Source organism: Vanellus vanellus (assembly GCF_965231255.1).
Source record: "Vanellus vanellus genome assembly, chromosome: 13".
NCBI classification, from domain to species: domain Eukaryota; kingdom Metazoa; phylum Chordata; class Aves; order Charadriiformes; family Charadriidae; genus Vanellus; species Vanellus vanellus.
In genome coordinates this window covers 8,012,565-8,036,524 of record NC_138918.1, presented here as the reverse complement: position 1 = coordinate 8,036,524, position 23,960 = coordinate 8,012,565, and the positions used below count along the sequence as shown (strand labels likewise).

The window sequence follows — 23,960 nt, the reverse complement described above, 5'->3', positions numbered from 1 at the left end:
GGAGCTCACTCTTTCAAAGCCCTCTTGTCAGTAACTAGGTAAGCAGCTTTTAATAAAAACACTGGCACTGGTCGGCCCCTTCCCCTAGCTGTAAGGAGCACGGTGGGTAAACTTCTCCTGCTCGTAGTGAAATGAGCTGGGATGGGGCTGGGGTGGGCTTGGCATCGCTGCGGCAGTGGCTGTCGGGGTGGGAAGGCTGGGTGAATCTTGTACGCTGGGTTAGTGAGGGCAGTTAGCTCAGAGCTGTGAGCTTAGCTGCCCGCTGCCCAGGCTGGAGGGGCTCCCCATCGCCCAGGGAGGAGGTGCAGGAAAGCCCCGTTCCTGATAGTGCTCATCCTCTTCTCAGCACCATCTTCCCTGTGCTGGTTGTCATTGCTCCTGTTGCCCCTGGGACATGGAGCTGCGCTGTCCCATTTCACTTCAGAAAAGGGTACCCTCTCCTCAAAGCATCACTTCTGCTAAAGAAACGAGGAGCCTGTGCCTACAGTGGGGAGAAATGGAGCTGGACCACCACAGCCCGTGAAAGCACATCACAGGCCCATAGAATAGTTAGAGTTGGAAGGGACCTTAAAGATCACCTAGTTCCAGCCCCCCTGCCATGGGAAGGGACACTTCCACTAGACCAGGTTGCTCAAAGCCCCGTCCAACCTGGCTTTGAACACCTCTAGGTATGGGGCACCCACAGCTTCTCTGGGCAACCTGTACCAGTGTCACCACCCTCCCAGTAAAGAATTTCTTCCCAGTATCTCATCCAAATTTACCCTCTTTCAGTTCAAAAACCATTACCCCTCGTCCTATGACTACACTTCCTGATAAGAGTTCCTCCCCACCTTTCCTGTAGCCCCCCCCGTGGAGGATAAAAAGCACACCTGGCCAAAGTTTAGGGGTTTTTAATGTTGATTCACCATGAGGTAAGAAACGCTGTTTCCTCCACCTCGGGCCAGCCTGCAGGCCCAAGCCTCTCTCAGCCGTCATCGAACGCGAGGTGAAACCTGTCGCGTTTATTTATCACCCCCCTTAAGCCGCACAACCGGCAGCAGGAACGGAGTATCAAACCTCAGCACCGCGTCCCGGTGACTACCTCCCGCCATGGTCGGGCTACCGGCCCAGGCCCCCGCTGAGGCCCTTCCCGCCCAGCCGCGCTGCCTGCCGGGACTCGTAGTCCGCGCAGGGGTTTCTGGGAGCTGTAGTTGGCGGGCGGCGCCGGCGCGGCGCTCCCCCTCCTTTTTCCCTCAGTCGGGTCGTCAGTCGGCGGGGTGATGGCTGCCCGTTCCCTGCGGCGCTTCGGGACCGTCCTCGGCGCGCCGCGACGCGGCAGGTACGTGAGGCGGTGCCGTCCCTCTCCCTCAGCCGTTAACGGTCGCCAGTGGCCGCGGTGCTGATCTTTCCCCGCCTGTGGCGGGCTCGGGGCGAGACGTGGCAGCGCCCCGGGCCCGGGCCTGACGCGGGGCCTCGTCGCCGCCGCCGCCCTACGGCGGCGGCGGCGACGAGGCCCCGCGTCAGGCCCGGGCCCGGGGCGGTGTGTGCCGGTGTGGGGCTCTGCTGGAAGGTCGTCACACCCGCCCCGAAAGTCGCCATCCCCCTCCGGAGGTCGCCACCCCCCCCCCCACACACACACACCCCCACACACACCGGGGGGTCTCCACTTTACCCCTCATGAGGGTCGCGCCACCGGCTTTTAGCTCCTCCAGAAGGCCTGGAACAAAAAATAGGCCCTTCCTAAGTAAGCTCTTTCCCGGGGAAAGTGGCGTTCTGAGAAGGAAAAAAAAAAAAAATAGTTTTAATTTTCAGGGGAAAGCGTTTCTGCGGTCACGTTGGGAGGTTCTTTCCTGCTGTTACGCGTATCCACGGGTGATTTCTGTGTCTCGCCCATCTGATCCATTTAGTCATGAAATACATGTTTAATGTGTCCCTCTGGTTTTATTTTTGGTAATGATGCAGCGTCTGTACATTCAGCGTGTTTTGGATGGCCAAAGGAAGAGGGTCCCTTTTAATTGTGTCAATATTTAGATAGGGAAGCAATGTCCAGTAGTATTTTTGGACATTGTGGAGTATGGCTTATAAAAGTGAAATCCCTAACAGGTGCTTTGGTTATTCAAGTGAAATGTGGTCAGGTGAAAAGAAAAAAAAGTTAAAATGCATGCTAGTTTATCCTAGAGTTTTTTCTCTGAAAATAAACCCCACCCAACAGACAATTTAAATACAATAAAATAAGTCTGCAGCACATAATAAAAGCATCTGTGTTTGGGACTAAATGTAAAGATGCATGTCTGAAAGCCCTTTCTCTTTTATATATGTGAAAACTGCTTTGCCCCTCTCAAAATGTGCACCGAGTTTTAAATAGGTGACTTTGTCCGACGGGAGCTGAGCAGCCTTCCTTCATGGAGGATCGCCAGAACCTACCATCGCTGTGAAACTCCTCTTTGTACGCAAGTTCTCTGTGGCCATGCCTGTGTCCTAGCCAAGAGGAGCGGCTCTATACAGCAAAGTGGTGGGTGGTGGGGCCCAGACATCCATGCTGTACGCATCTCAGGGGCTTCTTACCCCAGACTCGTTGTAGTCTGGGAGCCTACTGCCCATTTACGGCCATCCCACGTTAAAGTGTGCTGCACAAGCTTGTTCTGCAGTTTCATCGAAGAGGAATCCACATAGTATTAATCTCTGGTATCACTCCCTGATGAAACAAAGCGCAGTAATTGGGGTGTAATTAGGAGATTTCCTTGCAAAGCACACTCGTCAGAGCTAAAACACTAATGCAGATATTTCTGTATATCCCAGCACTTATGTGCTTTGTCATGCTGATTTAGGAGGAGGAGGGGGAAGTGTTTAAGGAGAGATGGGATAAGACCCTAGTGTTCAGAGGGAACATGACAAAGGCGGTTTGGGCTGGTCTGGTAGGTTTGGGCTGGTCAGGTATCGTGCCTGTGCTCCAGAAAAAGAGGTGATACTATTGTTCCGAGCAGACAGGTCTGTTCTCTTCATTTAAATTCTAATCTTTAAGGACAACTGTCTTAAACCATATGGATACCATCAACTTCTCTGCTACATCTATCTGTTTGGCTTTCTGTGACATCAGTTAATAAATCTTTTTGTATGACCAGCTGAGTTGTATAATCCCTTCACATGCTCTGGGACTTCCACGTGTCTGTCACTTCAGGATGTGTCAACTTCCTCCAGGGGGATTTCTGCCTATTTTGGGGGCAGCTGTGATCACAACTGTTTAGAAGATGGAGCACAGTGGCAGTGGGCAGACTGTAAATAGCACTTGCCCTCTTTAGTGGAGTATTTCTTTCATCCCTGAGGAAGAAGTAAATTGAGCGGCATTTTCAATTCTGCATAATAGTCCTTCTTAAGAATTCCCTTTGGAGTCAGTCTGTGTTTTTTGTTTCTTGCCTACAACTTTTAAGGCAGGCTTGTCTAAACAGCACGTGATACCCAGGGCATTTCACTGCATGGGGGAGTGTTCTGTGACTTGGTTTCACAAGCTGGAGAAAGGAGTCCATGCAGGCAGCTCTCTGCTTCACGTAGGCAGGTCCCCATAGCTGAGGCACCAGCTCATTCATGCCCCTCTCCTCCTACACACCAAAACACACCCATTTGTGTAGTGTAAATCACTGGCAGGGGGAAGTAACTCACTAACCTTTGCTTCTTGGATGCAAAAAAGTCAAGTCATTTGTTTAGATTTGTTAAGACACAGGAGTCTAACCTGTGAGGTGCCTAGCAAGGCTGCTTTCTCAGCTGCATTTCAGGTTCTTGGGTTCATCTGTAACCTGACTAATTTCCATCCCTGCAACACTTTAAGTGAAATGTGAGATGATAAAGACAAAGCTTGTAGTTGGTGCTTACCATGAACACACCTTTTATTGACAAAGAAAACTTTGCAGTTGTTTAAAACTTCACGGTTTGATTTTGAAGGCTTGGTGAAGGGGCCCTCTGTCCTCACCTCTGGTTTGGTCTAATTTCTATAACTTTTTCGGTGAAAAAGTGCGATGTTAATAAGTCAACAACATGAATGTGACAAGCATCTTAAAAATCATTCAAGGTGGGGTCTTGTACCCCAAACAAATACCTCTGCAGCCAGGGGTAAAATGGGGTGTTTTCCTCTGTGTTGGCATTCCTGGAACCCAGAACTACAGTGGTTGGGCAGCTTTTTGAAAAGAGCCTAGTGACAGCCCCTCGCCTGGTTCGTTAAAGATTAGTGCAAGGAACGTCCTATTTTAGAGCAAGGGTACACAGCAGGAGCACTTTCAGACTTGTATGTGGTGTGTAATGTCTTGAAAAGGAGCAGTTTGACACACAGATCATGTTTTAATACCCGCTTAATAAAAAAATTGCATGTGCAAATGTCTTCAGGTGGGAAAAGGAAGTTTGTCATTAGTGTTGCGGGATGTTTAGCAACCTTGTATTAAAATGAGGGAACATCTGGGCTGCTAAGCAGGGAGTGATAGGAGATGCTTGGTTGTCTTTGGGCAGATATAAATCTCTTAAACTGTGCTTTGGTCATAGAGCTGAACCAGTCTAAGCTCTGGCTGCCGCCCAAAGGGGGACGCCTCTTCCCTTTCCCATATTCTCCCTCCCACATCTCACCAGGCTTCACGTGTTTGTCTTCTCTTTTGTACTGGCACTTGTGCTCATCTGATCTGTCAGCAAACCTATTCAGGGACACAGACAGAAAAATCTTTTTATTTTGTAGGGTTAGTTTTCAGCTGGTTTAACCCCCTGAACCTTCATTCTACATAGCTCCAGTAATGGAATAAGGGGAGCAAACCTGTCCCAATTACCGCTGTAAGCTCAGCTTAGCTGGATTGCTGAAAAGCACTTAGGTTTTATGACCAATTTGATAGACCCAGAAACAAAAGCTGTGCACTTCTGCAACATTGTACCCGAGCAATATAGCCTTGCTGAAAAGTAAGAAAGCTTAATGGTGTGGGCCTGGTAACATGAACTCAGCTGTATCGATTCTGGGGCCTAAATTAGCATCTCTGTGCAGTGTTGAATTGTGCTGTATAAACACAGAAGTTTGAGTCTGTGCCAGTGCAGTGATTTCCATGCCATGCTGCGTTTCACTCGGTAGATGTGCACTTCATATATGCAAAGCCCCTCTATTAAAGGGGATGTTGAAAGCCCTGCTCAGAGGAAGACCCCAAGTGTTCTCCAAAAAGGACACACCCTTCTTTGTTAAGTGTATACTAAAACGTTTCCTGAATGGAGATGGTTTGGAAGTAAATTGAACTTTATTCTGCAGACTCTGTTCCTGGTGTAAGGTGTGAGAGGGAGGTGAGCTGAGGCGTTGACCTCGTGCTGCAGGAATAAGTCCTGTCTAGGTTGGTTTGTAAAAGCAGGTGGTGTAGGAGAGGGAGTGAGAACCCTTCATTTTGCTCTTGGAGTGACAGCATTGTTACTGCAGGTAAAGGGCTTTCTGGAAAAGACCAGAGTGAAGTGAGAAATATTTTCTTTATTTTTCTAAGTGTCTAGCGTGATGGTTTTGATCATCTTTTGACCAAATTGTTTTCAGTCAGACTTCTATTATCTAGTTTTTGGGAAACCTGTGAGATTTTTACAGTATAGAATAGGCTGCTAAGCACCTAGGCAGTGTTTATAGAGCTCAATCCAATTATCTGACTCTTTGGTTGTTTCATCATTTCATGTACAAGTTGTGGAGTCAGTCTCCTGAGTGAGCTCCACCTGCTGTACCAACGCAAACCACTGACAAGCGTGCTTTTTAGTTGAAAAGAGTACTTAGGATGAGAAAGTCATTGGAAACAAGGTAGGCTTCAGCACTGGAGGCTTGGGCTTGTTTTGTTTTCTTTTTTGCCTTTGGGACTCTTTCATTGCTGGTAGAGATAAAAGCAGTTGAAGCATTTAGAACTGTTGGAGAATATTGGGGACAATTTTCAGCTGGCATGTTCAGTCCCTTTTCCAAGCACAGCTAATGGAGCTGTGAAGGTCCTGGTGGAAGGCCTCAGAATATTTTGGCTGCACACACCTAGGTCATGTCTCTGACAGCTCTCTTTGGTTTCTTAACTGTTCTTTGTGCAGTGGACATGAAAGCACAGGGTACACTCTAGCAGTTGCTACTTTGTATGAACTGATTGGCAAAAGCTTCAAACTCTTCCCCTTTTCACTCCATAGGAGGAAAACTGAATACACCAAGTAGTATGTCTGTCTGCACGCAGGAGAACAAATGGGTCAGAGCATCAGAGGACTGGATCCTCTGTTAGTCGGCAATTTGAGATGTGTATGTCTTTCCTTGCTTGTTGAACTGCCGCACAGAAATCCACAGCCATTCCACTGGTGTGGTCTCACTGTACCATCTTAGGTAGCAGGCTAGGCTCTGCCTGCCTATCTTATTAAGTGACATGGGTTTGCAGATCTTACTGAATTTTGCGCAGAATTTTGGTTGTTTTTTTTTTTTTTTTTAATAACTGTAAAAAATGTGGCCTTATGCCACTTGCCTCCTTTTCAAGACTACCTTGCAAAAATGTTTCTGAAGTTTCTCATCCAGCATTGACCACCTGTACTGGGAGGTCAGCAAAAATGCAACCCGCAACTTGGTTTTCTTATGAAAATGTGACTCTTTTCAAGGTACATCAAAGAAGCAGTATACAGCCTCTGTAGTGACATGTGAGTCTAAAATAAAATAATTTTTCCAAAGATCTGTCTCTCTGTGTTTCTGTGCTAGTTGTCCATATTTCCTGAAATGAACTCGAATTTTATCTAGAATCCTATGTACCCTTTTTAAGAGAGCCTGCTTTTAGTAATGACGCTAGAGTTCTTTTTGACTCTGTTACTTAACTTTCCTTCTTTGTCGCTAGTTTGTATTTCAGGGGGTCCCCATGTGTTTTCAGCACTGCAGCTCAACAAAGAAGTACAGGAGATGAGTGTGGCCCAGAAGATCCCCGTGATGAGCCCAAGCATCCTCTTTCTGATTGTGCCTTAGAGCACAAAGCCATCAAATTGGAAGAACAAGTCCGGGATTTAACTGTGAGTATGCTGCTGGTGGCATCATGATGTCTTTTGTTCAGTCCCCTTGACTTGGTCTGTCTTTCAGCCCTAGCATTTTCTGTAAGCTGTATAACACACACACAATGCCACTGTGCTATGGCAGCCTTTAAAGCAGCTATGTTCTAAGTGTGAGAGGGTGCACTGTGAAAGTACAGTCCGCCTTCCCCAGAAACACCATCGGGCAGTAATACCTAGGAGCAAGACACTGATAGTATGATCCTGGCAAGCAAAACTGCATGTTGGAGATGGTCTGGTCAGTTCTTCACAGCATTGTACGGAGGGAACAGCAGTAGCATCGTTCTGATTAGCATCGCATATTGTGTCTCGTGGGATCCAGATTGTCCGAGAAGGAAAGTCCTCTTTAGTGACAGTGGTGTGATAGAAGTGGTAGGGATCATGTTATAGGGACTTTGAAGAAGAGGTGTGACTAAGGAGAGGATTAAACACCACAGCACCAGGCAGGCAATTCTGGAGATAATCGCCCCGAGAGTACTACTGCACCAAGCGATAAATCAGAGGGTTGCAGATTTGTTGCTGAGACCACCAGTTTGCCTGCTGGACAAAGGAGTGTCTCAGTAGCCACAGTGAGTCATGGAAAAAGCAGCAGCCTGACAATTTGGTGTTCAATTGAGCCGTGCCCTGAATGCTTCTGGCTTTCACTTGGGTCTTTTGAGGGAGTTGCAGTTGTGCTGATTAATCAGTGGGGAGGGATTTGGGTTTGCATGTAATGAAAATGCAGGAGCCCATGACAACTTTCTGATGTGAAACGAGTACGTTTTAAATCATTTCTAAGGGATTGCCAACTTGTCAGGAAATGGGTTTTACCTCTTTGTTTGATGTCTTCCCTTGCTATTGTGGTTGCAGGAGCGATACCGGAAAGCTTTGGCAGATTCTGAGAATGTCCGGAGGAGAACGCAGAAGTTTGTGGAAGATGCCAAGCTCTTTGGTAAGCAAAGGGAGGCAAAGCTGTGTTTACTGTGGTGGCCTGCCTGCCTGAAGATAAAATGCTGATCAACAGCTTTTCTCTCCCCCGGTCCTGCCCTCGTGCATTGTTTGGCCTGGACTGTTGGTGTCTGGGCTTACTCGCTATTTTTTCTGTATGTCCAGCTGTGTCCTGTCAGGTTTGTCTCAGTGACTGGTTTGTCATTTTTAATTTATTTTTTTTTTTTAATAAAACAGGCCCAGTGCAATTGAGTGTAGTTCTACTGACTTGGTTGAAATTACAGGTTCTTCTGTATCCTGAGAATCGGCTCTGGCAGGGTGTATTTCATATTCTTAGCTGTGTCATCAGGTTGTGATCTCCTTTACTATACTATCAGCCTCTTCTCTTCTGCTCTAGCTTTCAGGAGGTAGGTGCTGCCTGGGACAAAGGCTGTCAGTTCCTGTATCAGATGTTCTTTAAAACTTCTATAATAAATATTTTAGCATTAATGAAGTGAGCTGCATTTGTAGCTTTGGCAACGGAGGCAAGTGAAGGGGGAAGAAACTGCTATTTAATTGTTGCATTCTGCCAGCACTGTCTCTGAGTATAAGAAACTGTTATTCTCCTTAATGCATGAATCTCAGGAGGTTTTTTGTTAGCTAATTCCAGGAGCTTTGAAATTAGAGCTGCTGTATTTTTTTTACCAGTCTACCCATTGTGCTATAAAATGGCTGTTGAGTTTTGGAATAATCAGCACTGTTTGTTTTGAGGTTGTTGTTTTTTTTTCCTAGCTCTTTGAATTTTAGATGAATTGTGCTTCAGATTTGAAGAAAAATAAGGTTCTTTATTAGAAGTTGCTCATAGAGTGAGGCACAGGGGTCTGTAGAGCATTAAAACAGGCTCTGGTGCAAGAGGAAATGGCTGGTAATCAGTCTGCTTCTGTCTGCTCCTTTGTTGTTTCTCCTTCACACAGCTTTGTTCTGTGCTTGTTTAAACATGTATGTACAGGTATAGACATCACCAAAGTATTGTTTCTCTTTCTCCTTTTTCCTAATGTGTCTTTCCAGTAAGTTAGTTACTGCATCTATATAACTGAGGGAGCCTGATTTTCCTGAAATTTCTGCACAGTGTAATACACCACTTCTGGAAGTGTATACGATCTAAATCCATTTTTCTAATGAAAAAAAAACTGCATGGCTTTTTCACGACTGACCCAAGGACCATTTTGTCTAGTCCTTTCACACTAGTTTTAACTTATGAATAAAATTGTGGATGTACTTTTCAATGGTCATGTATTATTTTTGCTTCCCCCTCATTTTTTTTTGTTCTCCATGTGCACAGGCATTTGTGTGAGTTGCTTGGCAAAAACATTTATGTCTATGGGACTGTATGAGAGGGTGTGGAACAGTGTCTTAAATGGCACCTCTTGGTTGCAAGAACTTTTTGAAATTAAATAATAATGCTCTGCTTTGTCAGGTATACTATATATATGTTGATGTATATAGATGTACCGTTCCTGCATATACCTTGATTTGGGGAGTCTTTAAGTTACTACCCATGTAATGATAAAGCTTTGGCTACAGGATATAGAAGACACTGTCTGCTCTCACTAAAGTAATGGTTCAAATCAATTAGCAGCTTTAAAGGTGCTTTCAAACTGCTGTGACTTTGTCTGTCATTGGTACTGTAGCTCTGTACGTTCTATAAACTGCCCTTCATTTACTTCTTGCTTTTTGTCCCTGTAGGGATCCAGAGTTTCTGCAGGGACCTTGTGGAGGTAGCAGATATCTTGGAGAAGACTGCCGAGAGTGCTGCAGAAGTGGAGCCTAGTAATCCAAATCCAACCCTGAAGAAAATCTATGAAGGCCTCTCTCTCATAGAGGCCAAATTGCAAAGTGTATTTGCCAAACATGGCCTTCAGAAGATGAACCCTGTTGGTGGCAAATATGACCCATATGACCATGAAATAGTCTGCCATGTACCAGCCGAGGGAATGCAGCCGGGCACAATAGCACTGGTGACTCAGGATGGCTATAAACTTCACGGTCGTACTATCAGACACGCGCTCGTTGGTGTGGCAGTAGAGTCACAGGAATGACATGGGCTTACCCATCGGCATCTGGGACCTTACTGAGCTGAGAACCCCTCAGCACTCAGTCACAACTGCAGCTGCATGTCTTTACTTATTTATTAAGCTAGGTTTGTATTGTATGTTGGCTTCTTTATAATGTGTGCAGTCATTTTGCCATTAATTCTAAGGTACTTGTATATTTAATCTTCCTTTTTGGAGTATGTGGAGTAGTACTAGGAGTCCTGCTATTTGTCAGAAACATGGCACTGTAGCCCCTTTCTCCGTTGCTCATTTCTCCATTAAGACTTGTATGGGGAAGAGGGGAGATATGGGAAAGAAAGGGAAATTCTCTGATTGCTAAGGAATCTTGTCTCCTGGTTCCATCTCTGAGACAGATTCCTGAAGGCCACTGCAGGAAAGTAACTTCTCTGCCTCAGTTTCCATATCTGTATTAAGGGAATATAATAATACTTATTGACCTACCTCACAGGGATGTGGTGAGGCTTTTTCTTTGCAAAGCACTTGGAAGAAGAAAAGCCCAAAAGGCTGAATATTATCAGGCTGATTTTGGTGTCTTCCCTTGTCCCCAGACCCCTCAGGTGGGGATGAAGATGATCACTTGAAATGACATTTAGGGGCAGCTTTTTCTCTTGTCACTTCAGGAAAACAGTTCCGAAGTAATGAAATATCTGTCATACTACAGTTGAATAGGGATCAGAATTTAAAGGGAATTCATTTGTTAGGTTAGACTTTAATGTGTTAATGTTTGTTCTCCAGGTAAAACTTCAGCTTGGCTCCTTGTTCCTAAAGGTAAAACATGGAGTAGCAGTTCCCAGTGGAGCCAGAGAACTGTTCTCAAATCTCTTTCACCAGCCAAAAAAGTATGTTTTAGAGAAGTCTCTCTTCCCTGATGGGTATTTGTGCAGCTTTCAAGCATGATAAACTACATGCTCTTTGTTGCAGCTGCTGGCAAAATGGAGATGTGCCCTTAAGCAGGAAATCTGGACTGTTTTATTTTCTCAGCTCTCCAATAATGGTACTCGGATAACATGAACTTCCAGTTCACATTTCAGATTCTACTTTTGCATGGTCACAGTAAATATTAAACCTTCTGGGTTTAGACGTAAGGAGAAAAATCTTTTCTACTAAAAGTCTCAAGTGCCCTTGAACCAATTTTAGCAGCGGTGACAAGAAAGCAAGAGAAGCAGAAGGCTGAGGAAGTGAAAGCTGACCTCAAGTCGTCCTCTTAGTTGGAGGCATGTTGTTGTCTCAGCATGGCATATGTATTTCCCAGTGGTCCTTTTGCCTGGGAGTCCATTTATCTCAGCTGAAAGGATGCAGTCACCGAGCAAGATCAGAATTTAACCCTTTACAGATCAGCAAGCAGTATAATGACAGAAGACTTATATAAACCAGCTTATGTATGGCACTACACAAAACCAAGGCAGGAGTGGTTGTTTTCAGATTGTTTCTTGCTGATTTGTTAATTCCTGCCTTTCTGCTTTCTGGAACTGGATTTCTGGACTGACAGTTATTTGAGATCCACTTCCAAAAGCTCTTTACTTACAGTGGATGCCATCCCTGGTTTGGAAGAAAGCTTATTCTTCTCCCATTCCTTTGCAGGCTTCAGTTGCATAATCCTTTTGTGGTGGACTTCAAGATTACCGCAGCCTTCAATTAGCAGCTATCGACAGTCTTTCATCTGGGGAGACTATGTGCAGCTAGTTGGTTGTCATTCCAGAAATTTAAGGAAGATGCACGTTTCTAATATGCTCCGTGCAAGCTGCTTTAGTGACGGCTGTATGTGGGCGACTTGGTAGCGGATACTTTTTGAAGTACGGTTTTCTGCATAGTTAGGTTTTCAGGCAGGTATTTGCGATTTCAGCCCTGGAACAGTGCTTCATGGCAGCATGAGATCGCTTTGGACAAACCTCTTGTTCAGTGCTCTTGTTTTGTCACGTTGGAAATTTCAGAGATATACAGGACATCTATTCATTGTTTTGCTGGTCTGCATGCTGACTGGGTCACCAGGTTATGCTGTTACTCAAGACAAAGAACAGGTAAATTATGAAGTGTGGCAATGCAAGTCTTGCTGTTCTGCCTCAAGACTATCTGCAGCCTGTTCTGAGGAAACTGTCTTCAGCTGGAAGGAGCGGTTGGGTTCTCTGCTGCCTCTTCAGCCCCTGCTATATCAGCTGAGTCTTTTTGCAATATGAGGGGAGAGCTGGTTATGGAAACTAACTTTGAATGTGAAACTTTATTTATAAGGAACTAAACAAAAGCAAAGGCAACAGGTAGTTTTCTGTCATAGAAAGGCTGCGGCTTACCTGAGCTGGACTTAAAAGTAGTGTGTGACCAGAAGTGATGGGATCCAAATCCTCTTTAAACTGACCCACAGAGCCACTTGACTGTGAAAGTATACTACAGCTACTTGATCCGCTTTCGGACTATTTGCCAGGCCTGCCTGTCTCCGCAGCTAGTATTCACCCATTTTTGCCTTAAAGAAATATCCTAAAATGCACTCCAGACCTTCTGTCTGTAATAAGAGGTTATTGATGCAGCTTGTGTATCTGGGATCTGCTTTCACTGAGGCACTGTTGTGTGGCTAGAGCAGGAATCTGAGGGATCCAGTTCCTGTGCGGTCTTTCTCACCCTCCCATATGCCCGGTTTAATTTTGGGCAAGCTATTTGCCCAGTTTGTACCCCATTTTTTTTTTCAATCTGTGAAACTTCTACAGGATCTTACTGAGCTTTTATGGTGATTACTGTAAGATGTACCCATTGCTTAGAGACTCTTTTACAGAAGTTACCAAAGAGATAAATACTGTAGCTGTTGCTTGTCCTAGTTTCTGCTTCCTTTGAATGGTGAAGTGAAAATGAAATAACCAAACCTGGATTCCGTCACAGAATCTAGATTTCCTAGGCAAAATTTGATTCCTTTGCCTTTCAAGCACACTTAATGATCTCTTTTATCGTGGATGAGATTACGTAAGGGTGGATTGAATTTCTCCTTTATAGGTTCTTGCTCCCTTGTCTGCCCTGTTTGTGTAAAGCTTGCACACTCAGCACGGTGGGGCAGAGTCCCCATTGGTGCAGTTCCTTTGCACTCTGCAGAGTTACACCAGAGAGGAGCTTTTTCTCTCCAGTCACTTTATTCAATGACTATTTAATAAAACACAGGAGTACGTTAGCAGGGACGGAATAACAGAGGAGAGGAAGAGTCACGTACCTCTTAGTAGTTTCCGCTCCGTTCGCCCAGCCATGAACTGAAGAGCTTGAGCTGGGAAGGCAGACAACTAGATAAGACATGCATGTGATGGTGATGTGTGGACCTGCATTTCTGCTCTCGGGAAGCGGGCAGCCCCGCTGTACATGGGTGTTTGCCTTGTTCTGTGACCTTGACGTACCCTGACAGCGGGACATATTTGAGTTGAGCTCCTGGACGAGTCTCCAGCAGCACTGTCTCATAAGCGTGGCAGCGTCTTAACTCTGACCAGGAGCAGTGCAGAATGTGAATGTTGCTTTGTGAACCTTAAATTCTCAGTGCTTCATCAGCAGAGCTTCTGTTGAAAGAGACAGCTGTGATAAATCAATAGCTATTAGCAGTCCTTTAATTTTTAAACAAATGTATTTAAGTTTTATATTGTGAATATTGTAGTATTTTTTTATTTTAAAACTTGAGATGTTTTGATATTACTTGCAAAGTCGAATGAACAAAGTGTCGCTAATCTCCAAAAATCTAAGTCCATTTAGTTGGTGGGAAACCTGTATATATTGTATTTTTTTTGTGTGTGTTTCTGTGCTCTTTGTTTACCCAAAGGTTCTGGCTCTATGAAAGACAAAGGCTGTAGTGTGGGAGTGGTGCAAGTAATTGACAACAACATTTGAGTTAATGTTGGAAAGGGCTGATTTCCTGTAGATGTCCAGATACTGTCCATTTGCTAATAATAATAAAAAAAGAGAATTGCAGTTGCTTTTTCCTTTTTTCCCTGCCCCAAACTGCAGCTCATTCCAACTGCCACTTTAATTGAGTGGGATTGCGGATTGAAAGGTTTCTCGCTGTTGGTGATCCAATTGTCTAAAATAAGGGGTATTGGAGGCAGTGGAGGACTTCGTTGAACATGTTATTAACAATCCTTTAGGCGGACTCCAAGAAATTCAGACATGCACATGTGTCACCTTCCCTCGCGCAGGTGAGTTGTTGGGGATTCCTGCACTGATATAAACTGCCTGGGCAGGCGCGTCGTTCTCTGGTACTTCTGTGCTTTTGTGTCTGTTCCTAGTGAGTCCACCCATGGAAGATTGTGTGGAGAAATGCTGTCTGCCAGCCTTTGGTGGTGGTTCCTTCTGCAGAGCTCTGCTAACAGTTGACTTACTTGATACCTGCATTTATTTTTGCCATTCTGTTTTCTCACAGCTCCACTTTGCTGCGTTTTTCCCTTTTTGTGTGCGGTGTGTTGTAGCAGGCATACTATATGGCAGCTGTTCCTGGTTTTACCTCGGTCTCGTAACGCTTGGTGCCACATCGGCAGGCCTTGCTTGCCTTGTTCTCCTGAAGCTCTGAATGCCCCTGGACACTTCTCACTAGAAAAAAAAAATAAAAGGCAAAAAAAAACCCCAAAAAACAACACAAACTTTGCAAAAGGCCTTTAAGGGGGGATTCTGTGCTAAAGATCTGCCAGCAAAGTCCCCTTGTGATCGCAGAGGTCATGTCCTGTTATAGGGCCTCTTCCTCATTCTGCCTAAAACGTGGGGGCATTGCTTGGTGTTTGCTAACCGGACTAGACCAGGAAGCACTGCTGCCTGCTACTGTGGTAGTAATTTCTGGCTCTGCTGGTTTTTTTTCCTGCAGCAACAGTGAGAGTTGGGAGTTTTCTAACCACAGCTGCCTCCATCTGCAGAAAAGCATCAGAGCTTCTGAGCAAGTGGCAGAGCATTTTGCTCATGGGACGGTGTTGCGGAGTGCCTGCATGCAGGGCATGGTCTGCCGTGAGGGGGAGGCGGGAGCAGCACTGACCCAGACTCCTGGGAGCCTCGCTGCATGTACAGCCAGATTTCTCGTTGCCCACAGTCATGGAGAAATCAGGCCGGTTAAGTAACAGCGTGTTAAAACCTGAGGCATGCTGCAAAGATATTTGTGCTGTGTTCTAAGCTGCTTTGGGAACCTCCCTGTCCTGGTGGGTTGATACTGCCCATTGTAAGGACTTGGGTGGGCTGAGCAGTGGTATTTTTTGTCTGTGCCCCCCCCCCCAAATGTTCATGCCTGAGTTTCTGGGTTGTGTGTGCTCCCCCATGCAGGAACTCTGAGGCAGCTGGGGGGAAGGAGGGGGCCTGTGCTTGCGTTGTGTTTCTCCTGAGACAAAGTTCCGATGATGGATTCCCAGACTAAATTTTGTCACTTGGTACGGAGCCAACCCTGGGCTATGGCAGGCTCTGGGTCTGCAATTACATGTCCTACCTGTTCTAGAGTTTTCACTCGGTCTCTGCTATCCTTTGTAATCTGAGCAGCAGCAGGCTCCCAGCTGGGCTCCCTGTGGCACAAGCCGCTTGCTGTTGGGCGCCTTGTTTTGCCGAGGGCAGAAAGCACAAGCGAAAGCCTGAAATGCCCTTGCTGATGCATGAACCGCCGCAGGACCCAGCCCGTCCCCCTCAGCCGGGTACTGAGCACCATGTGCTTTGTGCAGACGGAAGACATGCTCCGGCAGCAGCTTGGCCCCAGTACTGCCCTGGGGCACAGCCGCTGCATGCTGGCGATGGAGAGAAGTGGTGCCAGGGAGCTCCTGCGTTTGGGCCCTTGGTCCACTATGGGGTTGGTTGCGAGTGGGATGCTGCTGGGCGTCCTGGTGGATGTGCAGCTGGCGCGTGAGGAGGGGAAGGTACTGAGGATCCTCTCTGTGGCTGTGCCCGGGGCTGTTCGTGTGCCACACTCAACACTTTTGGATGTGGAGGGTCTCCTCTGACCCTCGGCGTCATTCCCCGAGGATGGGTTATCACACGGCCTCGGCTTTTGTATGGCTGCTGTGTCTCCAGTGCGCCTGGCGCTGCCCCTGTACCGCTCCCCCGAAGCTGTGCGCATCCCTGCGGGGCCAAACCCGCTCCCCCCTCCGCCGCTCCTCCTCCCCTCGCCGCCGCCAAACGCGCTGGCTCAGGGCTTCCAGCGCCGGGGCAGGCCTGGTTCCGCTCGCCGGCAGCGGGATCGCGGGGCGGGGCGGCAGCGGGGGCCGAGCCGGCGGTAAGGGGCGGGCCGGGGCGGGCGTTTGCCGGGACCCGCTCGCCGCGCCGCGCCGCGCCGCGCCGCCGTCCGCGCCATGGCCCCGCCGCCCGCCGCGCTGCTCCTGCCGACCCTCGCCGCCCTCCTGGCCGCGCCCGCCGCCGCCCGCGCCCCGCCGCGCAGCATCGGTAGGAGCGGGAGGGGAGGGGAGGGGGGGATACGGGGATGGGAGGCGGCGGCGGCGGCGGCGGCGGGGGGGGGGGGCACCCATCCCGGGTACCGGCAGTACCCGGCCTCCTCCCTGCCTGCCGCCGGCGGTGGGAGAGGGGAGCTCCGGCACCCCTCGGCGGCGGGAGCCGGGCGTGCTGCCATGCATCCCCGCGCCCTCTCCCCGCTGCATCCCCTCGGCATCCCCAGCCCTCTCCCGGCTGCCGGGAACCCCCGAGGGTCCGGGCAGGGGGGCAGCGGCGTCCCCCTGCTGTGTCGGGGCGCGCTGCTGACCCGGCCGCCCTCGGCCCTCTCCGCCGGCAGCCGTGGTGGGCGCCGGGCTGGGCGGCTCGGCCGTCGCCTACTTTCTGCAGCAGCACTTCGGGCCGCAGGTGCAGCTGGATGTGTACGAGGCGGCGGGCGTGGGAGGGCGGCTGGCCACCGTCACCGTCAACAAGCAGCAGTACGAGAGCAGGGGAGCCTCCATCCACGCCCTCAGCCTCCACATGCAGGACTTCGTCAAGATCCTGGGTGAGCACGGGCACCCCAGCGCTTGCGTGGCCTCCCTCCCCCCCTGCGCTGTGGGGCTGCACCCTGGGGACGTGGGGAGGGCTGCTTCCAGTCTGCCTCGGCACCCCGGGCGTGCAGCGACCCGCTTGCTGTCCCTGCTCCCCAGCCGGGTTGTGCCCTGGAAGAGAAAGGGGCAGGGTGGCCCAGCAGAGCATCAGGGCGAGGGGTCCTGGTGCCATTAGTGGGGGGGCGTTGTTCACAAACTCCCAGCAGTGTGTCCCAGTAGGCAGCAGCAACTCCATGGGATGCTGCAATATATGGGGTCTGGCTAGGGTCCCAGCATCCTGGGGTCTCACGCTCCCTGATGCTCCTCCAAGAGCATCTTTGTCCATATCCTTGCTGCGGCAGCGTTTGGCGCTGGCCTTTCCCAGTGGCTGGCCAGCCCCAGGGAGGTTTGCCAGCCTGGCAGGGCCGGCCTCCTCTGCTCCCTGCAGGCCTCAAGCACCGGCGTGAGGTGGCAGGGAAGAGTGCCATATTCAGCGGGGAGCACTTTGTCCTGGAGGAGACTGACTGGTACCTTCTCAACCTCTTCCGGCTCTGGTGGCACTATGGCATCAGCTTCCTGCGCCTGCAGATGTGGGTGGAAGAGGTGATGGAGAAGTTCATGAGGTAGGAGAGCCTGCGAGGCTGGAGGGACGACAGAGGGTCTTCCCCAGCACCAGGACATCACTAGGCACCCTGTGCTCCTGTCCCCTCCAGGATCTACAAGTACCAGGCGCATGGCTATGCCTTCTCCAGCCTGGAGGAGCTGCTGCGTTCGTTGGGGGGTGACGCCTTTGTCAACATGACGCAGCGCTCTGTGGCCGAGTCCTTGCTGGAGGTGGGCGTCACACAGCGCTTCGTGGATGACGTCATCGCGGCCGTCCTGCGCTCCAGCTATGGGCAGTCAGTGCTGGTGCCCGCCTTCGCAGGTGAAAACGGGGACCTCTCTTCTTCCCGTAGGACTCTCCTTCCCAGTGTCCCCTCCCTGGGCAGGCTGTTGAGCCACCCTCCTCTTCCTCTCCTCAGGAGCCATGTCGCTGGCAGGGGCCCAGGGCAGCACCTGGGCGGTGGAAGGAGGCAATAAGCTGGTGTGTTCAGGTCTGTTGAAGCTGACCAAAGCCAACGTCATCCCGGCCAGGGTGACAGGCATCTCTCTGCACAGCTCGGGTGAGCCTGGGCACGGGGTCTGCTCTGGGTGGCGTGGGTCTGGGCACACCAGGGCGAGAGGTGGGTGGTGGCAGCATGGGGATGCTGGGGCAGAGAGGGAGCCTTGGGAGGCTGGAGAGCATCCTGGTCCTGGTAAAGCATTTGGGCAATGGCCCGGAGGTCTGTCCATCTCCTCCGTTTGTCTGATGTGGCTGGGGCCCTGCAGTACAGACCTTGGCCCTGGGGTTCCCCTCTCTCCCCCCTGAGGTCCCTCAGGTTTCTTTTATGGCACCATCTTTGTTGCAGGCTTGGTCCCCCATGCAGCACAGCAGAAGGGCTGGATAGCTGGGGTTTGGGGGGTAGGCTGTGCTTCCCCAGTCCTCCTTGCCCCACTGGGCTGGAAACTTTTTCCCACAGGCTTGATAAAATGCTCTTTCCACTGCCCTAAAGCATCAGCAACTCATCCATGACCATAAAGTGCTATGGTCCAGCACTGGTGTGTACTAGAAAACCAGGGGATGGAAGCTGTGCTAGAAAAAAGGGGGGCAGGGCTCAGGGCTACTCCTAACTGTCCACCATCTCTTTTCAGAGGGGAGAGCCCTGTACCAGGTGCACTACGAGGGCAGTGAAGGCCAGGGCTCAGCTTTCTATGACATGGTGGTTGTGACGACTCCCCTGCACCCCAGCAGGAGCAACTTCACCTTTGAGAACTTTGAGCCGCCCATCGCCGACTTCCCTGGAGCCTTCCAGCCCTCTGTCACTTCCGTGGTGCACGGCTACCTCAACTCCTCCTACTTCGGCTTTCCTGACCCCAAGCTCTTCCCCTTTGCCAGCATCCTCACCACTGACACCCCCGACCTCTTCTTCAATGCCATGGACAACATCTGTCCTGTCAACATCTCAGCAGCTTTCCGTCGCAAGCAGCCCCAGGAGGCCGCGGTGTGGCGTGTCCTCTCCCAGCAGCCACTGGACAAGCAGCAGCTGAAGACCCTTTTCAGGTCCTACTACTCGGTGCAGGTGACAGAGTGGCAGGCGTATCCCCGCTACGATGCTGCCAAGTCCCTCCCGCCCATTGTGCTCCACGAAAACCTCTTCTACCTCAGCGGTGTGGAGTGGGTGGCCAGCTCCATGGAGATGATAGCAGTGGCAGCCAAAAATGTGGCCCTGCTGGCTTACAACCGCTGGCATCAGGACCTGGGGAAAATTGACCAGAAGGACTTGATGCACAAGGTGAAGACCGAGCTGTGACGCCCAGGGGAGGCGGTGGGCTGGGAGCTTCTGTGTGTAGTAGCCTGGGGAGTATTTATTGCCTTGGGGCCACCAGGGGGTTTGGGGCTGGGGGAGAAGGGACAGGCTGTGTCCCGGGTGACCTGAACGTGCGTCGCCTTCAGGAATACAGTCCCTGCCCAGTGTTGCTCTGTGTCTGTGCCGCGTGCCTCAGTTTCCCTGTTCCCCCTCCCCAGGCTATACTGGAAACGAACTTGTGCCTTTTCCCATGAAAAAGGGTCACTGTGCATCTGTTTTTGGGAGGGACATCAGGGGGGCTTTCAAGGATGAGGCTGGCATTGGCAGCTGATGGGTCCCCCCCTGGTGAGCTGCCCGGCTCTCCCCACAGCCTCTCCTGCTTTCCTGGCTTTGCCTCGGGAAACTCAGTGGCGGGGCTGGTGCCGGCTGGGGCAGGAGGTCCCATGGCCTCTCCCATGCCAGGCGTGCGTGCAGCCTGGCCCCACTCACTGGCCTGGCACCCCGGGGATGGGCGTGCAGGGTGGGCTGTCACAGGTCATGGCTTGCAGTGAGAAGTGCCTGCTGCTGGGTGCTTCCCCCAGCCTGGGGCTCGGCTGCATTTTAGGGGGCTGTGTCTCCTGGCTGGGAGAAGGCTGGGCAGCCGCCCACCCCTGTGCCCCCAGAGGGGCAGCGCGATGGGCCGACTCAGACAGTGGCCAGTGATGCACTTTATTGAGGACCTCAGAAGCCACCCAAACCACCATCTGGTTGTCCCGGTCCCTGGGCTGCCTGGCCCAGCGCAGAGGAACTTGGAGGTGGGCAGGGGAGGGCTGGGGAGGACCAGGCGCTCCGAGAACAGTTGTACTGATGGAGCGGACAAAGGCAAACGGGGACTTTGGGGAGGGAGGAGGCCTGATCCAGCCCAGCCGGAGGGATCTGGGGGCAACCGCCTCCCTCTCTTCCCCCAGCCCACCCTCCTGAGCTCCTCCCTGGAGGTGAGGGGGCTTGGGGTGGTGTCTGGCTGCGAGGCCAGCTGCAGGGCTGCATAGCTGGGTGTCCCCAAAGTGACTGCTTGGGCTGAGGCTGATGGAGTGTGCAGGGGGATTTCGGGGAGCTCTTGGAGCTGCCATCTTGCATAGGGGTTCTTCTCACCTGGAGGCTTGGCCGGGTGACCCTCTCCAAGAGGGCTAGGCAAGCTCAGGAAGCAAGAGCAAGCTGGTTAGATGCCCGTGCGTGGCTGCAGAGGTTAGCTCTGCAACCTCAGAAGATGCAGGTGCAGCCCACAGCGATGGTCTCCATGACCATCTGATACTTCTTGTGACAATTCTTCTTCCCAGAGGGCTTGTGCCCAACCTCGCCTGGCACCTGGCAGAGCAGTCGGCGGACAGGCAGCCGGCTGTAGATGGGAATGCTGGCCATGGTGCGGTCCTCCTGCATCGTGAAGGGGTTGATGCAGCCAGTGCAGAGGCATCGGGCCTCGGGAATGTCTGCCGGGATCCGCATTGCGTCGTGGTTTATGCTGGAGGAGAGGGAAAGCAAGATAAGGCTGGAGAGATGTTAAGATGGGAGGCGGTGGGTGGCTGAGGACGGGCAGGGTAATGCCTCAGCGGGGTGAAATGGGGTGCTGCATCGCATTGCACTCCCCAGCAGCTACCGCAGCCCTGTGACGCTGGACACGTGGCCACGACAGCGCTTGCTGGCCCAGAGCCACCATGCACATCCCCGAGCTCTCTGCCCCACGCTCACCTGTAAGCCCAGGGGGACAAGCTCCTCCGGTTGGACCTCCAGAGCCTCAGGTTGACCTGGCACTTGGTGTCCCCCGGCTCGGAGCCGTTCCTCAGCTGGCGCACCATGTCCTGGATGCTGCGCTCGTAGTCTGCCATGGAGGTGTAGGAGTCCTCTGGGGCCCAGGCCAGGGCAGGGGTGGCCGTGGGGGGCCGTGCCGGGCCCCTTCTCCTGCCCTTTGCTGCCTTGTTTTGGTCCTTCGCTTCAGGGACCAGGACCATGGCAAAGGTGAAGATGCAGAGGAGAAGCTGAGGAGGAAGGAGGATGGTGCGTGGCTGCCTGGGCTGCGGGGCTGGTGTGGAAGGGGAGCTCTCCCACCTCCCGTGGATCACCGGGCCGTGGCAGGACCACATGGACTTTAGGGTGGCACACGCAACCCCCAAAAGGCAATGCTGGCCCATGGGCGAGACCCGTGGGGGCACACGGGGGGAGTTTGCAGGGGTGGTGGGCACACGGTCATGGTGAACCCCTAAGCCCAAGCCCCAGCTGATGCGTGTGACTGCAGAGCCCCTCGCCCTGGTTGCAGCTGGCAATTTGCATTGCCCAAGCTGTGCCCGGTCCCTTCCCTGCCCACCCCGAGGCGGCTGCCTGCTGGGAGGGACGGGTACACCCTCAGCTCAGGCTGTACCTGGGCAGCCTCTGGTTTAAAAGGAGCTTTAGAGATGAGACAGTCAAGAATGGGATCTTTATCCAAACCCTCCTCTCCCTCCCTCTGTGCTCCGAGGACGGTGAGAGAGAGAAAGAAAGATGCTTTTTCCTTTCCTTCTCCCTCCGGCCTCGCAGGGCTGAGTTCCCGTGTGCTGACAGCCGGCAGGCTGCCCAGCGGTGAACAAAGTTGCTTTCTGTAGTCCTGTTCCCTGCTATTCGTGTCCCTGCAGCCGGCCGCAGGCAGCCCCGCACCCTGCCCGCTGTCCCGCAGCCCTGCCTGCCTGCCGTCCTGCCGCTCTTCCCACGGGCGTGCGGTGCCCCGGGGCAGGGACCGCTCAGCCGGGGCTGTTTTCCCCCTCCGGTGCCGGACTGTCCAGTCGGACCGTTGCAGCTTTGCTCTCCGAGGCTGTTGCATCCTCGCCACGCCAGGCGTGGGAGCGATGGGCCCGGCCGGCCACAGCATGCATCTCCAAAGCAAACAAACCCGGGTAGCCACCCGTAAACAAGCGTGCAAATAATTATATTAAAGAAGGAAAACAAGGAGCCAGCCCTGAGCTGCCCTGCAGTCACCTACCAGGTTTGGAGCCCTCTCCATCGCCGCGGAGGGGCTGCCGCCCGGCGTCCTGCAGTGTGGCTGGCAGTGGCGAGCCAGGGAGCTAAAAAGGGAAAGCCCCAGCCCCCGGCTCGGCTCCGCCGGAGGTGTGTCCGGTCCCCGAGGTGCCAGGGAGCCTCGGCGCCGGCGGGGCTGGGGGCCAGCATGGTCTGGGACTCGGCCACCCGCCGCCTCCCCGGGCGCTGGCTCCACCTGCGGCTGTGGCTTGTGGATGGTGGCGGGTCCCCTCTGGAGCGGGCAGCCGAGAGGGGCTCGCTGGGCAAAACCCAGCCCTAGGGAGGGGGTTTGGGCTCTGGTGGTGTCCCCGAGGTGGTCACAACCCTGCCTGGACCAGGAGGGAGATGGCTGGTGGGCTGGGGGAGCAGGGGCTTGCGGGAGGACTGGGGGTGGGCTGTGTCCTGCATTGGCAGCAAGGTGTGCAGGTAGCCTGGGGCTGTCCCTGTGGGGACAGCTGAGGGCCTGACGTCATCTGTATGCCACCACCAGCTCTGCTGTCCCCAGGAGCCACCAGACCCGTCAGCCCAGCAGTGAGGTGACAGCACCCATCACTTCCTGCACCCCTGATCTGTCTGTCCGTCCCCAAACTCTTCCTCTCTTGCTGTCCACAAACCTGTCCCCAACCCCTGGCAGTGGGGACACACCGGCTCTGCTCATAGCTGGCCTTGGGGCTGGGCCCCAGAGCTGCAGGGTGGCGGGTGTTAGTGGTGGGGTGCTGCCCCCACCCATGCTGTGCTGCTCTGGTTTCCCGGGGCCAAGCCTTGGGATGCAGGGTGCTGCGGTGGGGGAAACTGAGGCACGGGGATGCCGGCTGTGATGTCCCGTCCCAGGGACAGAGGAAAATGGGTCTCTGTCGGGATGGGGCTGGCCTTGGGCGTGGGCCGGGGGCTGCAGCAGCCTGGCATTGCAGCCCCCTTGCCCTGGGCTGTCCCTGTCCCTGTCCCTGCGGTCAGGTAGCCGCTGTGCCACACGATGGTGCTGTCCTCCACCCAACCGCACCGCCAGCGTTCCGTCCTTCCCCTCCGCATCCCTCCTGCACAGCTTCCCTCCATCCCTCCTTGCATCCTTCCTCCGCTCCATCCCTCCCTCCATCTCTTCTCCTTTCCATCCCTCCCTGCATCCCTCCTGCCCTCCATCCCTCCCTGCATTCCTTCTGCCCTTCCTCCCTCCCTCCTCCTCTCCATCCCTCCCTGCATCCCTCCTGCTCTCCCTCCTCCCCTCCATCCCTCCCTGCATCCCTCCTCCCCTCCATCCTTCCCTGCATCCCTTCTTCCCTCCCTCCCTCCCTCCTCCTCTCCATCCCTCCTCCTCTCCGTCCCTCCCTCCATCCCTCCTGCTCTCCCTGCTCCCCTCCATCCCTCCCTCCATCCCTCCTGCTCTCCCTCCTCCCCTCCATCCATCCCTCCCTCCTCCCCTCCATCCCTCCCTGCATCCCTCCTCCCCTGCCAGCCCCAGCCAGCTGCGGGAGGTGGAGGTGCACCCTGCTCCCTCACATCGTTAGGGCTGCTGCCCCCGGAGGCCGGGAAGCAATGGAGGGGGCTGCTCCACCTCTCTGGTGTTTTCCACCTCCTCTTTCCAC

The 23,960-nt window shown here is 52.4% G+C and overlaps 3 protein-coding genes across 3 annotated transcripts; 2 read left to right on the top strand and 1 right to left on the bottom strand.

Moving 5' to 3' along the window:
* Positions 1 to 794: 794 nt before the first annotated feature.
* GRPEL2 (GrpE like 2, mitochondrial) lies at positions 795 to 10,482 on the top strand. The gene is made up of 4 exons (XM_082489713.1): positions 795 to 1,318; positions 6,816 to 6,984; positions 7,870 to 7,951; positions 9,673 to 10,482. Exons 1-4 carry the CDS (start codon positions 1,260 to 1,262, stop codon positions 10,023 to 10,025), a joined length of 663 nt encoding a protein of 220 aa, XP_082345839.1. The 5' UTR covers positions 795 to 1,259; the 3' UTR covers positions 10,026 to 10,482.
* A 5,824-nt stretch (positions 10,483 to 16,306) lies between these two features.
* Positions 16,307 to 19,529, top strand: PCYOX1L (prenylcysteine oxidase 1 like; the record flags this gene model as incomplete). The annotated part of the gene is made up of 6 exons (XM_082489825.1): positions 16,307 to 16,397; positions 16,741 to 16,947; positions 17,421 to 17,595; positions 17,686 to 17,897; positions 17,995 to 18,135; positions 18,704 to 19,529. 6 exons carry the CDS (start codon positions 16,307 to 16,309, stop codon positions 19,360 to 19,362), a joined length of 1,485 nt encoding a protein of 494 aa, XP_082345951.1. The 3' UTR covers positions 19,363 to 19,529.
* Positions 19,530 to 20,598: 1,069 nt separating this feature from the next.
* IL17B (interleukin 17B) lies at positions 20,599 to 22,366 on the bottom strand (the record flags this gene model as incomplete). The annotated part of the gene is made up of 3 exons (XM_082489679.1): positions 20,599 to 20,857; positions 21,085 to 21,371; positions 22,346 to 22,366. The coding sequence occupies 3 exons, from the start codon at positions 22,364 to 22,366 to the stop codon at positions 20,599 to 20,601; spliced, it is 567 nt and encodes a 188-aa protein (XP_082345805.1).
* Between the last annotated feature and the right edge of the window lie 1,594 nt (positions 22,367 to 23,960).

What these genes read in the sequence shown, in the direction of transcription:
- GRPEL2 (XM_082489713.1), top strand. Translation starts at nt 1,260, where the DNA reads ATGGCTGCCCGTTCCCTGCGGCGCTTCGGGACCGTCCTCGGCGCGCCG. An exon ending in GGCGCGCCGCGACGCGGCAG is followed by an intron (nt 1,319 to 6,815) that starts GTACGTGAGGCG and finishes CTTTGTCGCTAG; the next exon opens with TTTGTATTTCAGGGGGTCCC. An exon ending in AACAAGTCCGGGATTTAACT is followed by an intron (nt 6,985 to 7,869) that starts GTGAGTATGCTG and finishes TTGTGGTTGCAG; the next exon opens with GAGCGATACCGGAAAGCTTT.